General features: G+C 43.2%; 3 protein-coding genes and 1 long non-coding RNA gene across 4 annotated transcripts in view; 3 read left to right on the top strand and 1 right to left on the bottom strand.

Moving 5' to 3' along the window:
- LOC110981506 (metabotropic glutamate receptor 8-like) overlaps window positions 1-17,916 on the top strand; it is a 44,313-nt gene that overhangs the window by 748 nt on the left and 25,649 nt on the right. The gene's annotated exons all lie outside the window — the stretch shown is intronic.
- Window positions 7-1,483, top strand: LOC147796707 (sulfotransferase 2A2-like). The gene is made up of 3 exons (XM_087146508.1): window positions 7-56; window positions 869-1,118; window positions 1,346-1,483. Exons 1-3 carry the CDS (start codon window positions 48-50, stop codon window positions 1,453-1,455), a joined length of 369 nt encoding a protein of 122 aa, XP_087002634.1. The 5' UTR covers window positions 7-47; the 3' UTR covers window positions 1,456-1,483.
- On the top strand, window positions 1,929-9,007 carry LOC147796706 (sulfotransferase 1A1-like). The gene is made up of 7 exons (XM_087146507.1): window positions 1,929-1,999; window positions 4,187-4,380; window positions 4,896-5,137; window positions 5,678-5,804; window positions 6,339-6,436; window positions 7,163-7,412; window positions 8,101-9,007. Exons 1-7 carry the CDS (start codon window positions 1,929-1,931, stop codon window positions 8,208-8,210), a joined length of 1,092 nt encoding a protein of 363 aa, XP_087002633.1. The 3' UTR covers window positions 8,211-9,007.
- LOC147796705 (uncharacterized) overlaps window positions 7,424-17,916 on the bottom strand; it is a 23,578-nt gene continuing 13,085 nt past the window's right edge. The window contains exon 3 of the long non-coding RNA XR_015427825.1: window positions 7,424-8,161. This is a non-coding gene — a long non-coding RNA (uncharacterized LOC147796705). The remainder of the gene's footprint in view (window positions 8,162-17,916) is intronic.

The following is a 17,916-nucleotide window of genomic DNA, read 5'->3' as shown; positions in this document are numbered from 1 at the left end:
AGAAGCATCGCTATGACAAGAACTTCTTGTTCTTGAAGTACGAGGACATGAAAATGGTAAGTCGTGCGGTGGAATGACGCCGATTGTACGAGCGTTAGACGGTGGCTACCTTTTCCCCCGAAACAATGCACTGAAATGCGCATGCCACAGTCTTGTGGAGTGCTTCAAAATCCTCCAAAACTCATAAACGACAATAGGAGTGGAATCTATGTAACTGAGAAGTAGTACTTAAGTGAACCGATCAATGAAGTAAATACGCGTGTGGGAAAGTAAGCTTTGCTTCAAATCCGACCGTAGATATGTCATCAGACCACGGCACCCCCACAGTTTAAGACTGAAATAAATTCCCTTTTCACGATCTATATGTCCAAATTTGGCGACTTGGTATTCTGTTGCCAGATATGTTTCACGCATGTGCATTAAACTCCGAAACTCTTCATGACTGCAGAAAAAAAATGCAGCTGGCAGAACACGCCTGCTTGACCACTGAACCCCAAAATGTAGTGTCATTGTGTCCAGCTAAGTTTTTACAGCCTTGTAAGTTTTGTTTTCGGTGATGACTTACTTACTGATTCCAGAATAACATCGTGATTGAATTCCGTGTTGGATTTGTTGTCACGAAATCAATTTGTTACTGGGTTTAGTCTGCTTCGTTGCTTCCAAGATAAATCATCCCAGTAAAGGCGGTGACTTTGTTGGACTGAAAACAGACATGTTCTTCCTAAGTAAGTAACCCCAAATTACTTTGAGCTAGAAAAAAAAAAGTTTGACACAAAGGCACTTGTAACTTGTACTTATAGTTGCTTTTGTATTTGTAAAATTACTTCCCGGAAATGTTTCATAAAAGTTGAATTCCTTGAATTTAAAGGACACGAGGGGAGCGGTAATACAGATAGCGGATTTCCTCGGCAAGCACCTGTCGGAGGAAGCAATAGACCGGGTGGTCGAGTTTTGCAGCTTAAAGAGCATGAAGTCGCGTTTTAACCGCGCCCAGCCTGGAGCCAAAGAAGCGCCACCCTCGGCTCCACAGAGCGCCCAAGAGAATGCGCCCCCTGGCGAACATGCAAAGTCACCTCCGAGTCAAAGAGGCCTGGGAGCCCCTTCAATAATCAGGAAAGGTATTCGTCTTTAAAAAATGAGTTTGGAGAGGTAGTTAAAACTGTGTGAATGCAATTTTTGAAAAAACTATGGTAATTTGACAGTACGTAGTGTATCAGAACGGAAGTTGAAAGCCTACATAGAAGTTAAAAAAGTTACCCTTCTTTTAATTTCAATGTCTAGCTAATACGTGACGATGTCTCGACTTCGTACATGTAATTCGCTTTTATATTCGGTTGAATCTCAGGAATTGTTGGAGACTGGAAGACAATGTTCACCGTTGCACAAAATGAAGAGGTGGACGCCCTGTTCAAGGAAAAAATGGCGGGATCTGGTCTGACAGTACAATTTGAATAACATGTTTAAACTCCTCTCTGTCTTCATTTTGTATGCATGATGATGTAATCCCTCACGTCACAGTTATTTCATTCGTGGCAAATCTGCTATTCAAACCTCCATTTTTATATTAGTGCACTATGCTTATTTCAGTTACAAACAGGAGGAGATAGGGCGATGGTTAGTTCCTTTATTTACGCAAAACACCACTGCGTTCCCAAATAAAGAGTTAAGTAAAGTTGAAAAACTGATCGTCTTCCATTTTCTTCCTAGTAATTTCCTGTTTGAGACTGCCACCATTTTAAAAACTTTACCAAACCATTTGGTCCTTTTCAGCAATTCTCTGTGGTCTGTTCGTTTTGAAAATAAAGGTACGGATTCCAAAAGTAAGGAAATAAAAAACCTTTCTTTGGCGAGCCGCTAGCGACGCCCTTTCGGGCGACGAAATCATCACAATAATAATATATGTGTTGCAGACATTATATACCACATACATGTACGTGTATATCATTGTGCCCGTATGTGCAATTCTGCTTCTCTCCGGCCAGAGCCGAATTCAAACGAGGTGAGTCCGTATTCTTTGTAATTTTATCCACCGTTACCGTGGGTCTTGATGGGTTCATGGCGGCATCCCACTTTGAACTCACACCTCGTGACCACGGTAGTTGAGTGACATAACGAACTATAACTTAACTCTTATTTCGAGCAGGTTTTGTAGTGCAGTGTGAGAAGGTTTCTGTCTAAAGTTGCCACGGGTACGTTAAACGTTGACAACCAAAGACCGTTTTGAGTTCAGAGTTCGTATCTATAGTCGCTGACTCACACTGGGCTGGGGTGAAACCAAAGTGCACGATAACAATGGCGACGCGTGAATGTGCCAGACATGGATTGATGTTAGATCTGCTAATTTTTAGGGGTAAATTAAGGGAAAGAATCTTAATGGTGGCTGGTCTTAAGGTCTAAAGAGTATACAAAACCGATAAAAATAGTGATAAGTAACTATTTGGCTACAATTTCGCTTACTTTTAGTGAAAAGAACATTTTTGTGAAATACTTGATAATTTTATTCCTATGTAGTTTTTAAATTATAAATATATATTGATAATTGCGTTAAACAGGGTTTGAAGTTCGTAGATTTTGTTTGAACAGTACGGATTGCCGTCAGTCGCCGCCTAACTCCAACTTGCCTTCAAGTGGAGTAACCTTTCTAGATATCACGTTAATTAAATTTTAGGCAGCAACAGTCTGTGACCAACATTCTTATTAAGGGCACTATTTGTCCTGAACTCCGTTAACAGTGGTGCGCACCGGGGCTAAACGCCTCGCTTGTTTGGCAGTCGGTGCTGTGCAGTTTACACCATAGATATCTTCCTGCGCGGTTAAATTTACCTTCAGTGTATAGGCCTAAGTACATACGTGTAGAGGCGAGTCCGAAGTGCCACCCCTGTGTAAAGGGTTGTTCTATCGATCTTCCTGTGCTGATCTTGATGTAGGCCTACCATGACTTTGAATTGTTTGGAATTATTCTCAGACGTGTACAGTATATAGCTTTATAATAGTCAACAGACAATCCGTCTGCCAGTGACAGAAAAGTTTCAGGATATTTCTTTCCAGTTTGAAGAGGAAGTAGGCCAAAAAACAAAAAACAAACCCAAAAACCCCCCAAACCCCCCAAAAAATCAACACAGATTCGAAAGTAGGAACATGGGTAAGATTTGAAGCTTTGCATGGTGGGAGTGTTACACAAAAAGGGGGAGGAGGAAGGCCAGAGTACACTGGCCGAAACGTCGAGACCTGCTCTCACCGGTTCTTTTCAGAACCACACCTCTTCACAAAAGAGATATTCCCCTCATGGTGTACCCGCAAACCTTTTTTGGTGTAAGAACATGGGGCGAGCGAAACGGGAAATAACGTTTCCAAATTGACCTTTATGACTGGCTCTCAAAATGGAAAAGAACCACAGTTCAACAAAGGGAGACACTGAGCGAGGATGCCACCTACCGAGCCTAGAAGTTCAACAGGGAAGGCAAAGTGATTATTTCTTTGCCGTTTACACAGGGGCTTGTGGTAAAAGGTGCGTTTTGCAGTTTACAGTAAAAAGGATATGCTATAGTAAAAAGCCAACGAAGCTGACAAAACGACTCTCAAACGGATCCTTTGTATAGAACACGGAAGGCCCAGTCATTATTATCAAATCTATCTCTTATCAAAATGTCAATGGAAATATTGACATAATATCCCGTAAAGTTCGTATATCGGTATATAGCATACATTAAAAAAAATGGTACGCGCACCCCGCTCTTTTCATTCATCCATTTGTTGCATATGCGAAAACGCAATCGGTGTTGTATTAAATTTGCACACGAAAATGAATCCGGCTAAATCCTTGCTGTTAATAAAATTCTCGCACTGCTTACTCATGTCTGCAGGGCATAAGATCTCAAGGATGTTCAAAGGTTTTCAAAGAGTTTATCTTGAAAAACGCGAAATCTCCCTGGCAGTCGATGAAGTGTTTAAAAAACTGTATAGTTGCTCCAGTCATCCGCCTGCGGACGACTGAGCCCAACCAAGGAACACGAATTTTAACCTGTCTGGCTTCATGGGAGTTTAGATGGACCTCCCTTTAGTAACATAGCTCTCTACAAAGTAGAGTAGAAATGTCCAGTACCAATCCAATTCACCTCATACTACGGTACACCGGTGTATAGCATGGCTGGAAAAGTTGACTGTACTCGTACAACTTCATTTGAAGCCACGCACAGGGGTCCCTCAAAAGACTGGGAATGACAGAGAGAAAAGATGAAGTTGATCAACCCGCCGAACCCGGCACGGTCAAACTTTACGGAGTGACGTGGCCATGGTTTGTCACCCAGGAAGCGCTGGACGCACTGAAGGACTACGACGTGTGGGACGATGACGTGTGGATTGTCACCTACCCAAAAGCAGGTAAGTGTGATACTTGAGCGTCATTCACGTGATAAAACAACAGAAAAGATGCTGGTAGTCCTTGCACGTAAGACCATGACATCATTATATTCCAGGAAGCACCGATAATGCCAGCAAAATAATAGAATGTGCTGTTTTGCATACACAAATGTTATGAAAGATGCCAACAAAAAGCTTTTTGTGCTAGAAATGCACTGGCGCGATTCAGCATTCTGGAGGGCACAATGCCTGGGAACACAGCCTATCGATCTGAAGGTGAAGCTTTTAAAGACTATTTAGCCGTGCCGGGAGCTAGAGCAAAAGAGGGATCTGTTTTCCACAATGCCTCGTGCACCTGCGCCAGCAATTTGCTGTCAGAGGGGGAGACAAACAAAACAAAAACGAAGCTAAAACATGACGATTGCAGTGATGTTGCAAAACGCAGCAAACAAAGGGAGTAATATGCAAAGAGGTAACGTTTTGGGAGTTCTTCTCCAGGTATCTGAATGACCTTTGAGGAATCCCTTCTGATTCAGGCACACACTGGGCCATGGAGATTGTCAATCTTATACTTGTGGACGGCCATGAGGAAAGAATCAACCGCGCCCAACAGTCCCACCCGGTGGAGTTCGACCTCAGCCAGCCAGGAAGGTCGGTTTTTAAGGAACCCCGTCCCCCGCAATACAAGGCGATGGCGCAGTGGACAGCCCCACGGGTGATTATGACGCATTTAACAGAGGAGCTCATGCCCAGCCAGATATACCAAGGGAAAGGAAAGGTGATGCCTTTTCCCGTAGAAATCAACCTATCCCCTGTTAATATCCCAATTCAAGGAATCCCTACTTGAAGTTTATTCCGAGAACGACTCGAAAGCTAAGCCCACGAGCAGTGCGCTCAGAGCCTCATAACCTGTAGTGATTACATGCATCGCTCTGGAACGTGTTTTTCTTTTCTGGAAGTGTGAGTTCTGAATGGCTGCTCTCAGTATCAAAATTCAACTGACAATAACTTGTTTAGGGGTCATAGAGACTTTCCGTCTTTCTCAGTCAGAGGGAGGTCTTTTGGAAGTGTTTGTTCTCAGAATGGTTTGCTCTAAGTTAGTAAGGCTGTGTAAACTTCCATGTTTCAAAGCTGGAAGAACCTCAATTGCATCTACGCACGTTTACTTCCAGCCTCGCCCACAACCACCAGACACGACCTAATACTAGGACGCTGGAACACAAAACCTTAACACACGTACACATGCCCTTGCTGTTTTGGAGTTGCTTGGTACGCATGGAAGCTTATATTTTCAATTGTATTATCCTCGTCATTGAAGGTCGTGTACGTCATCCGAAACCCAAAAGACACCACTGTGTCGAACTGGAACTTCGTGAAGCCCATGAAGTTTGATTCTCGGTACGAAAAGTGGGACGACTTCGTCAAATTGTCTTTTTCTGAGGAAAGTAAGTTCATTTAAGCCGCTAATATTTTGGGGACGCAGTTAAATGCATGCTCTTGATTTCGACGCTGGGATATCCATGTGCATTTCTCTGGAAGGTAGAGGTCAGTTTGTCTTTGACTATTTGTTTTCCATTTGAAACAAGAAACTCCCATAAAATCTCAACCATGGTGCTTTCCAATCGACCTTCTGGATGCTCATCTCTAATAATAATGTACAATTTAAGAGAATGCCCAACGTCTTCTCTCTTTTATTGTAAATTAGGTATGAACTCTGGAGAGCCGTTAATGCGCTGTCCACTTAACTTCAAATGAACAGGAGTATAAAATTTTTTAACTGGCTTTTCAGTTCCAGCAGATGAGAAAGGTAAAATGAGCAGTAAGTAAAAGACGTTTACTCTGAGCAAATTCATCGCATGTAGAACTGATAAGAGCACTCACTTCATGCACAGAGATTATCTCATTTTTTGCTAACCGGGGGCAAATGACACATTTAAAACAAAAATCTCTGTCGATTTATTTTCTTCTTTATTCACAAGTGGTGTTTGGGTCGTGGTTCCCCCACGTTTTGGACTTCTGGACTAAGCATCGCTATGACAAAAACTTCTTATTCTTGAAATACGAGGACATGATAAAGGTAAGTTGGGGGGGTATGAATGCCTTTCAATTTATTGTAAGAGCATCACGCAAGAGAGCTTCTTCACGCAAAGATCTCTGTATATAAAAAGCCTTACACCGATCCATCTAGCCCCGCCCACTGTGCAGGTTGGTGGTTGCATGTCTTTAATTTGTTTCTCTCTGATGCCACACTGCATTTTCCAACCAGGTCGGACTTTTTTGTGCATCGATCTCGGGCATTAATCAGAGTCACTGTTGTGATTGCCCAAATAACCGTGGGTGCCGAAGCCGCGGGATTATAACGGATCAGTCTATTTACATGAAAATAATTGTCAGGTAAATAGACAGATAGACTGATAAAATGACCGAATGTTGGTTTTGCACATTCTGCGCCAAACGCGCGCGTGTTGCATACATTTCGCCCCTACGGGATACAATTATTTCCCACTTAAAAAAATCAGGCTTCTCAATTTTTAAATTTCTTATTAAGTATAACCAGAGCTATGAGACGCTATACCTGAAAAAAGATTGTTTAATGGTGGGTCAGCGTTAGTCACGTAAGATTCAGACTGCATTATCCACGTGCCTCTTTTGTGATTATGGTGTGATTCTGGAGAGAACTAGGAGTGACCGTTTTAAACTGTTTAAAAATCTGGTGACTTGTTAGGTGTGCATAATTGAAAATAGTAAAGACATATCTTGTTTTAATCATACACTTTGCCAAACTTGGTTCTTGATGATAAAGGACAAGAAGGGAGCAGTCATACAAATAACCGATTTCCTGGGAAAGCACCTGTCGGATGACGCAGTGGACCGGGTGGTCGAGTTCTGCAGCTTTCAGAGCATGAAGGCGCGATTTAACCTCTCTCAGCCTAGCGCCAAAGAAGCGCCACCATCGGTTCCACCGAGTGATCAAGAGAGTGCGCCCCCTGACGATCAGGCAAAGCCACCTGCTGATAAAGGAGGTTTAGGGGCCCCTTCGATTCTTAGGAAAGGTGAGCTTCTCCAGTTCGAAAGAATTGGTAAACGTAGTGTGATTTTTTTAGAAATTAAACCGACCGAACCTGTTGCTAGAAAGGGTCTTTTCTATAGATATTAAAATGAGGAGACAAGGGGGCCAAGTCCAGTGTTCTCCTACGTCTTGATGAGTTGGTTGACAATGTTCATTGGACTGATCCATAAAGCCCCACCTCATGATGTTTTGATCATTCACACGGCTCAGGATTTATTGTTGACATATAGGTTTTGCGATATAGGTTTCTCTGTTGAACATGGTGTAATATGTACATTAATAATTAGCGCATTTATCTCGTAGCGCATTACCTATTTGCATAACATTTTCACGCATTCAAGCAGCAGCGCTGGGGGAGGGCCGGTGCCTTTCCCAAACTTTTGTGAAGGGAATACGCCACAGCTACTGACCCACAGATCAGTGTGGTTTACATGCTGTCCTGAGCTGCATACATTCAGTGCGCTCATGTCACGTGTTGACCCGTAACAGTTGTTCAAATTGACTCTGTCAAAGGAGTACTCAGTCGACAAAAATTACATGCATTTGCCCTGCCTCGTGCCCTTTTAGGGCGGTGAGAACCAATGAATCATTCCCAAAAGTCTCCAACCTTGGCACTGTGTAGTGTCAACTTACCTCTTGCGTTCTGCTGCTGTATCCTCTTGCATTTTCAGGAACTGTTGGAGACTGGAAGACGATGTTCACCGTTGCACAGAACGAAGAACTGAACGCCCTCTTCAGCGAAAAAATGGAGGGATCAGGATTGACTATAGAATTTGAATGAATGTAATATGTGGAGATTAGAGATGATCTGATCGGTTCGTCTTCTCTTTTTGATTCTTTACAACCAGAACAAGTTTGTACACTCATGTATCTCTTTTTAAGGCTAGCTGGGCTAGAAACCAAAATGTAAATAAAAGAATATAATGTTATTAATATTATTTTTAACATGTTGTTATGTTAATTATGGTAACAAGGTTCAGGATAATTTCCATTTTATAAAGTAGTTCAGTGCATGTGAATGCAAAAACTTAAAGGAACTTATTTATTATAGCATGGGGAGTTCAGACAATAAGCCGACGCTTATACTGGGTGTGCCCGTGCAAAGAGAATGCAATTCACGATTCAGAGAAAATGATAATGCATACTGAAACACAAAATTCACGAATTCATGAACTAAGAAATTTGATAAATCACAATGGACAAATGATCATTCTTAACTTAAATTTTCAGATGTTATTAACGTCTTTGCTTAACAATTATGATAACATTCGCTGAATTATCAGCAACATAAACCGCACTGAGAAGCAGCTTCTTTTGAAAATAATACCTAACAGGTTATAATTAATGTCAATGGACGGACTGATTGATTCGGTTCCTAAGTAGGCTCCCCTCTCTCTAAGAGTTGAAAAGTGAAGGGAATGAATTTCTGTCAGCTCTTCAGTACATAGGTTTGTTGTGTTCGCTAAACTCATTACATGTATATATTCCATACGAGTTAAATTGCACTTATCTGGAGTGGCCAAACATGTGGATTTCATTTCAGTCAAGAAATAATAAATATGAATTAAGTGAAGTGAATGAAGGTGCAACATGCTACACAGGTCAAGGTCTTGGCGATTTCCAAGAAGACTGTTTCTCTTCTCAGTCGTTAATTACACTTTGTAAAGTCGTTGTTGGGGGCGTGGCTCATGCCCCCTGATTTGCATCCAATAAGTTTACCCTCCTATCACAGACACCTCAAAGTTCGTCCATAGGGAACATAATACATCCTTATCACAAGCGTACTGATCTAAACCGCGTTGTGCTGTTATCTGGAGTATCTGAATAGGCCAATCCTGTGAAGGGCGATTTTCCTAAATCAAGTTCATAGATAGGGACCCGAGCCACGGTTTTTTGTTTGGTTTTCTCATCCGAGGCGCATTCAGTCTCTGTTTGCGGGACCTCGTCAGTTTGTCTTGCACTCTAAATCCAAACTGCCCTAGTCTGTGGCTATGCAGTGTCGTTAGGGTAAAGTCTTTTAGGTAAACAGATCGTGTAAGAGACAGAAGTATTGTTGACCGGTTCAGATTCGTTTTGTTAGGAAATCCAAGTGGTGTAAATCTAAAGGAGATCTCCACTGGTGATCAAATTGCTGACTGTGGCATTTCAAACTTGTTTGTTCTCTGAATCTCCACCAATAAAATTTTCTATACGTTCAGGATTCTAGCGAGTCTGGGCACATTTTACAACAGCGTCGCAACACACAAAAGCACCCCAGAAATTAATGTGATTTTTTTTTTATGATAAGAAATTATTTAATGTGTCGACTGAAACTGTCATGAATCAGTCAATGACTTTTAAGAGCACCTCTAAGGCCATTTCGACTTGAGGGAAGAGAGTGCGATTTCCACCGAGAGCAACCATGGACGCGGGCAGCAAGGCACGGCGGAGGAAGATCTCATTGGACAACAGTCGCTCAGCTCTGACCGAAAGGGCTAACAAGCTGGAATCCCAGAAATTGCAGAAGCACCTGGCGTCGATGGAGGCCAACGCGCACAAGAACATGGTATATCTGTTCAAACGACGGCTGAGCACCCAGGACGTTCTGGCCTGCCTCCAGCGGCAGGAGGGGGACAGCTGCCTGGCCAATCGCGAAAACAGACCGCGACCACCGCCGGCAACCGCAGCGGGCGACCGTCCACTCAACACCGAGAGGAATACCGGTGGAAGACCCGGAAGGGCGCGGTCCAGGTCGATGGACGGCGCGGACAAGGGACAGGAACATCGTGATACACCCACGGCATCTATTACTGGTCTAAGAGCAGAGGCACTTCAGAGTGACAAATCCGGCGGTGAGAATATCTTTGAAGATTGTCTCCAAAACTTGAAAATCGACCAGGAGACGAGCGACAGTGTCTCAGATTTGAAAAATAAGCCTCTGCCCCAACTGTCGCGTCCAAAATCGGCACCGCTCCGATGGCGTCGTCACGCAGAGGATACGGTGACAAGTTCAGCGGACTCGACCCCCGTAAACAGCACTGTACACACGAGTGAAATTGCCTCCCCAAGGGATCAGATGAAAACCTCGCCCTTGCGCCCAGTTAATTTCCCCCAAGAACTGCCAACACGGATCCCACGTGGGATGCGCATGCACCGCCCGAGTGACCGTGGTGACACAGGGTCGGAAATTCCCGGACTATCTTCCCCCGACGGGTTGGGAAACGCAGCAGAGAGTGCACGAGGCGGAGCACCTCAGGCTGATGACCTGCCAGCACAACACGGAGAGGTTGACTCTTCAAAGGAGGGTTCTAATTCTCCGGGACAACCTCAGAAACCTCGACTATTGACCCGCGCGGAGAAGCTAGGAATCCGCCCCGTCCTCCTCAGCAACGCAGGAGGAGCCAACCATCAGAGACACCAGCGTTCAATCTCAGTCACTATCCGACCCACGGCCCTTTCACCGGGCTCTCCTACCTCTCCGGACGCGAGAAGTCGACCCAGCACCGTTGTCCCACGAGTGAGGAAAATATCGGCAATGAGTCACATCGAGTTCATGAATGATGCCATCAGGTCGAGAGCGTACGGCTTACCCGATTCAGATTTGTCTCCGAGCGGGGAGGCTCCGGTGCTGTTACCACCCCGGCCCCACACTGCGGGTGGGGCACGGAAATTACACCAGGCCCTAGCCAAGACAGAGCAGAGACTGGATGCAAGATTGCAAGAATTCCTAAAGCGACCGCTGCCTGGAGAAACAAAACATGACCAGCTAATGACAGCGGTGCCATCGCCTTAAAAACGAACTGGAAATAATACAAATTATTGTAGCTTTACTGCTTGTGATGTTGGTGTGGTTATCGAAAAAAAGGTGTAATTGCTAATCTTGTAGCATAACCAAATTAAATTTAAATGAAAGCATTTAATGGAAAAAGTGATCGCAATAATTACTTAATAAGTATACCTTCCGTGATTTGAATTGTCGAAATATTATAATCTCGACAATTCAAATCACGGAAGGTATACTTAATAAGTATACCTTCCGTGATTTGAATTGTCGAGATTATAATATTTCAAAATAGTAAGTATTGCAGTTTTTTGTACAAAGAAAGTGGAAAAATGACGAAATATAGACAGCAGAATGTGTATATATTTATAATACATTAAAAAAAATCCCTAAGCTGGGAAAAACCCAATTAAATGGATTTTCTGGAGTGCACGAATAACATTTTTGACAAAACATGGCACGGTTAAAGCTTGGGACTAAAGATAAAATTGTTCAACCAACGATCACACGATCTGAAGATATACCAAAGAATGTTACCCGATATACCTAACATAATTATTTCAAACTGAAAAAAAAATGTCGCAGGTCACGCTGTCTTTAATATATTCCAAAGCCAACAACTTATTGCCGGACGATAAAAATGACATCTGCACTGCAGAAATAAATTAATAATTATAAACAAGGCATGGATAAGTATGTTAATGTACAAGTCTCCCACATACATCCGTACTGCTCATGGGATGATACTTTTGTTGCTGGTTGGAGAATTGCTCAAAGGGGCGTATCCAGCAGGGAAGGGGAGGAGGTAGCGAGTTGCCACTCCTTGAGAATTTTTTATCGACAGCGCTAGCAGTTTAGAAAACGTACTATCACCTTTCTTGGTGGTATGATTCTTTCACTGTTGAAAAATGAGGAAGTTCATTTGCAGAAAGAATATTCCATTTTTGTCCTCTTTGAATCCAAGACCTGGATGTAGCACTGGAGTTGCTCCGTCGATTGGATTGTCTACTGGGTACTTTGCTGGTGCTTTACCCCCGGGATGTGCACGGAGAAAGCTGATTGAATGCGAAAGCTCATCAGTTAACTTCTGACTGCGTGGAGATCACACTAATTCCCCGCGGCACTTTACCTGCGAACGGTAACCGAATACATGGACGTGTGCTTCATAAACCAGAACTAAATGGAAACAACCTTGGCCACCGACTATGGCAAGCAATAACACAATTTCCTTTCTAGGAAAGCCTATTCTCTGGGGAATCAGAACCACTCTAATTTGTCAGTACTCACTACCTGAAGCTCATCGCCTTCGGAACGCGATATATGTAGCCTTCAGATTGGACAGGTTCATATACACATAGTCGTGGATTTGATGGTCTTGGGGGGATGACTTTGGTTGCATTATTCCCATAACATGACCTTCTACGGACTTCTTCCCCCCCCCCCACTTACTTTTGATGTCTACTTGAGCAAAAGGGCGACAATATCGACGAAAAAAATCCTTTGTTTCCTATGGACTTTCTCATTGACCCGGCAATATAACATTATATCTGCATTAAACACTTCTAATAGCCCGAAAAAAGGCAAAAAACAGAAAACTGTAAGGACTGAAGGAAACGGTGGTTGTTCCTTTAATTTGTACGCTGTCTTTCGTGGTAAATTCAATCAAGTAAACAGATGAGACTGGAGTTAGTTCGATACTATATTGGACATTCACTATCTGTTTTTGTCTATAGGAGGATGTTGGACCATGGAGAAATATTCACACTGGTTTGTACGGAAAATATCTCACTGTGAGGGGGATCATATGGACCTCGTACTTTTTCACCCCGAGTCACCCTATTCAGTTAAATGCGGACTGCCACAGCTGCCGTGCCCCAGGCTGAATTCGTTGGGTCAGTTTCCAGCTTGCGCAGCTATAGTTGATGCAAGGTCGTTCTCGCAATATCCCGAAAATGAAATATTGCTGCAGAAACACATTCATATGTCCGATGTCCTACGTCAAACTAACTATTCCGCCACAGTGCACAATTGTGTATACTTTACCACGTAAGGCCCCCCCCAAATACTCGACCGATCTCTGGTTAGACAAAAGTTCCAGAATGGATGCAGCGATGCTTTTTTGGGGGGGTGGGGAGGAGGGAGTAGGGTTGGCTGGAGACTGACAACGGACACGGAAATGAGTGGCATTTTTAATCACAGAGCAAAGGCTCGTAGTAGCCCGTTGCACGTCATGCCGCCATTGTTGTAGATCCGCTGGCTGCAACTTTGTTAAACCTACCCATGGTCTACTGTTTGTATTCGACATCAACATTACGCAGTCGTAAGGGATCTAGAGCTACCAACCAGTTAGTCTGTTTCCCTTGAACAATTTGCCCTTCTGACTTGTGGACTTGTGTCCGGGAGTACAGTCAGTCTACTCGCGAACATTCAGGCGCTGCGGAAATAGAGGGCGCTGTTTTGAAAATTTTGCACGTTCAAAGACCAGAGACTTGGGGGGGGGGCTAACAAGGCATGGCGTTCCGTACTTGTGGGGACAAAACACAGGACATTTCTCCTATTTTGTAGGCTTCAAACACGTTATGGGGACAGATAATGTCCGCACAACTCGGTCCTAGTTTGCCGAACAAACGAAGTTGTCCCCTTAACCCAGTGAAGGCTTACCAACCCCAACACGAACCCTATAGACTGCTACACTGCTACAGACTATAGGCACAGAAAGTGAACAAAGGACTGACGACCGAGGACACAAAGAACCGAGGACACGAACTATCTTTTATTCACTGGGTTTGTCTGTCCTCTATGGTAAAGGAAAAAAATGTTTTGCCAACTGGGGAACCCCTGTTGTTCTTCTACTGCCTTTTCATACTTCAAGGCCTCAAGATTTTGTACGATTGTTATTTGGAGACCCTCAGTTAGGTTAATCGGGGACCCTAAAGAAACTCAGAAAATGATATACACAGTTTTATTTCATTGGCATTGTGACACCTTCATCTTTTTAAAATTTCGTGACCGTTTGTTTAGAAATTCGCTTTTCCTCTGTTTTACTTAAAGAGTTACAACAGTAAAATCCAGTTGCCCTCTGAAAGAAAATCAGCTTCCATAGAGACGAAGGGCCCTCTTTATTATCCAATTTGGTCTGCTAACTGACAAGGCATGAAGCATAGATGTCTCTTCGGTCACAAACCATAATACTGAGAAAATGACTCAGGCAAGCTGTTTAGACGAGGACGTACTTACAGATGAAGTTACTAATTTTGTTATAGAAAAAAGATGTAAATGCCTACCCAAATGGCCATATAAAGTGCAATCGATAGTTCATGATCAACAAAGTATTACTTGGGAGTACTACTGTCGCGTATCACCGATCGACGGCCTTGGGTCGACCTCGGCACAAGTAATATGGACAGCGTATCAAAGGTTGTACGGATTGCGTTTTGTGGCAGGGGACCGCGCATGATGATAAGACTTAAGAGTGGCCTGCTTAAGCCTCGGCTTCTAACTATTTAGATCGGTTAGAAAGCGATAAACGTTTAACACAAAACAGCGACAGGCTTGTTTTTCTTTAGAGTTCGTGAGGCTTGCATCAGTGATATTATATTAATTGGAAGTTAGCCGTGTTCGAGGAAGAAAGTGGCTGCTGTTACACCGGACCGGACCGCTCTCGGGAGATTTGTAGCCGTTACAGGTTAGGTGTCTTCTGCTTTCGCTGATTTGGAAATGGAAATGCCTATATCCAGTTATCGTTGAAGGACCGTAGTGAGACTATTAGGCCTATTCTATACGTCTTTGGGAAGTGAATTCTTAATCCATTCGGCAACTTGAATTACTATTGCACAAATGACTCTTAGTGCACGGTTTGCTCTTTTTGGGAGTCGAATATTTTTACCATTGTGCCGTGCACTTCTTGGAGTTTTTTTCATCCAACTGCTGTCGCGATTTGTGCACAAACAAAGGAAACCTAAGTACGTGGCAAACCCTGGCCTGCTCGTGGGTACTATGTGCTCCCACCAGTACTACCGCGTCCTACACATACTGGGCGTAACCGAAACCCCCTTGTCAGCAGTGGCTCACAACGGTGTCCTCGGATTGCCTATTACGTTGCCTATTGCCTATTACAGCTAAGTGAAGGTGGAGTGTGACCAGGCGAATAGTCATCTCTATGATCGTGTCTTTAGTATTAATGTTCCATCCAGGACTGGTGCATCGATAGACTGGTTCCCTTCCCGTGCGTAATAGGGACTGGTAGCGGGTAATAAATCAGGCAGAATCCTTCTGGGTGGTGTATGTAAACGAGGAAACGATGCCCACTCAACGCACAAATCAAGCAGGAGCCGATAGCATAGTTTGCTTTTTCTTCTTCGTTACTAAAAATAACTTCACCATAACTTGTTCATTTATCTAAAATTAAACCTAATAACCACTGATTTGAAATAAATTGCCCTTAAGTAATTTACCAGTGATAATCACTGAAAAATAAATCACCACACTGTAATCAACAGAGGCTTAGCAAGGATAGGTACTAGTGTTTCACTCGCCTACGCGCTGAATCTATTTCATGTTAATGCATTGCTACTGGCCTGACAAAAACTTAAATATTCAGCATCTAAACTGACAGGGCTCATCGCAAACGTTAAACCGCAGCTAGCTACTGGTCCATATAGGGACGGGAACCAGTCCAGTGCACCGAATAAATTTTCCCCAAGTTTATGCACATTATAACCTTAATTAAGTTACGTACTTAAGTCCACTATGTCTGATCATGAAGGTTCTTGATTCACTCCCAAATATTAAAGCAGGCAGTTGGAAACCACATGGTGAACAGCGTTTAAGCGTTGTGTTCACGGCAGTTGGAGCCGCGTTCCCCCGTCCATCCAACACGACAAAGCCGAGTTTCAAATAATACTAAAAGCACATGGGTACTATTAACCATTATATTTCCAACAAGCTTACCGGAACCTCATCAAATCTCACATTGACTATACTCTACCGTCTGGTACGAAGTGAACAAACGATGTTGTCGAACTCGGTCCATCGGAGACCGATTCAGAGTCATGTAATTTTGCCTACCATCTTCTTATTTTAACGATAATAGCCGTTTCTATAAACAGCCATTAACTCTATTATCATAAAAATAAAAGATGAGCCCCAGAACTAAAGCATAATGTATCAAATGTTGTGCTTTTCGTGCGGATTCTCACCTCATGAACATAGTCCATCTGAGTTAACGGTTTAGCATCATTTAAATTGTGCACATTCGAAATTGGTCATGCTTCAGAAAAGATTTACCATTAGTGCTGATCTGCTTGGGTAGTAAAAGTATGCTCCTTTTTCAGAGACCTGTTTGATGGCAACAGGATCGTATTATGTAGTATTATGCGATTCCTCCCGTATGTGTATGCGCACTGTGCTTCGTATGGCTGTCTTTTTAAAAAGTTAATCACTGTCAGTCAGAAGCAATAAATCGGATGCTGTCCCGGTATGGCTTTCTCCAGTGCGGTTTACGCGGCCGTACGCACGCAAACCACGGCAAACAAGGTGCCACCCTTGTCCAGTACAACGGCGGAGCACAACGAATTCCCTGTTCACAGACTCACAAAGGCTATCCACCGCAGACATGTGCGTATAGGTGAACATAACCCCACGTACGTACGTGCGTCAGCTGTCCGAATCATGATGCCGAGTCGAAAAACTGCCTTGTAGGGTCGGTGTCTTCTGGGTTTAATTTTTTTTGTTTTTCATCCACTTCTGGGCGAAAACGGGGGGGGGGGGCTCAGCGATATGCGGTTATGCCATCATGAATAATTCATAGCTACTCTAGAGCCTTCATATAAATCGTGCCTCCCGAAAAATACCAATTATTAATTTTTGTGGACCGATCCTGAGACTCTTTGTCAAAATCATCGCCCAACGCCTTGATCAAGGCTATCCCGGTATCATGCGCTCGGTTTAAGTATTCAGTGCACTGAAACGATTCCCTTCGGAAAATTTTTGTCTGTTTAGGATGAAAACATGAATGGTAACCATTGGCAACTAATGCAGTACTGAAGACTGCAAAGTCCTTTTTATGCATGCCATATGAACCATTGTTTATGGGATATTTACGGGGCTCGGGTGTCGTATATACATGCCATTAAATCTACAACAATAACATGGTCGGGCGCTCCGTACATTAGCCCTATTGTGTGCCGTGGGCATGATCATGTTCAAGCTAATAAATTCCGCGCTTGCGACCATGACAGAGTTTCTACATTGAGTTTGTTTCAAATTTAAGAGGCTCTTTGTACCACTCCGAGCCAAATAACGATACGAGACCTTGTATACAAGTTATGAGTACATCTTGTCGTACGTTGTGTGAAGTGAAGATGATGTAAATTACATGTTGGGTTTATGTAACAAGAACACAATAACTAACCACCACGGGGGAATTAACATTCTTCAGTTGTCGGTAATAGGCGTAGGCCTACAGCTTGGCTGTTCATGACAGTTTGCACATGGACTGGGAATTTACGCAGCGGGCGCAGGACGATGACAGAAGCCAAATCAATACAGTGAAAAACTCATTATTATTATAATTTCTAGACCCTGATTTTCAAAACAGGTGATGCAAGCATTGAATTATTTGTTGGAAAAACATCCCAAACTGGTGGTTATCTCATTAGATGCAGTGTTTTCATGTTTCATTGTGTATAAAAACGGGGCAAATTTTTGTTTTTGAACGGGCAAGTCA

This window comes from Acanthaster planci, linkage group LG15 (genome assembly GCF_054643075.1).
Source record: "Acanthaster planci isolate LZ-2023a linkage group LG15, COTS_SCS, whole genome shotgun sequence".
Taxonomy (NCBI): domain Eukaryota; kingdom Metazoa; phylum Echinodermata; class Asteroidea; order Valvatida; family Acanthasteridae; genus Acanthaster; species Acanthaster planci.
Note: the sequence above shows the minus strand (reverse complement) of the source record. Positions and strands in the feature narration are given on the sequence as shown.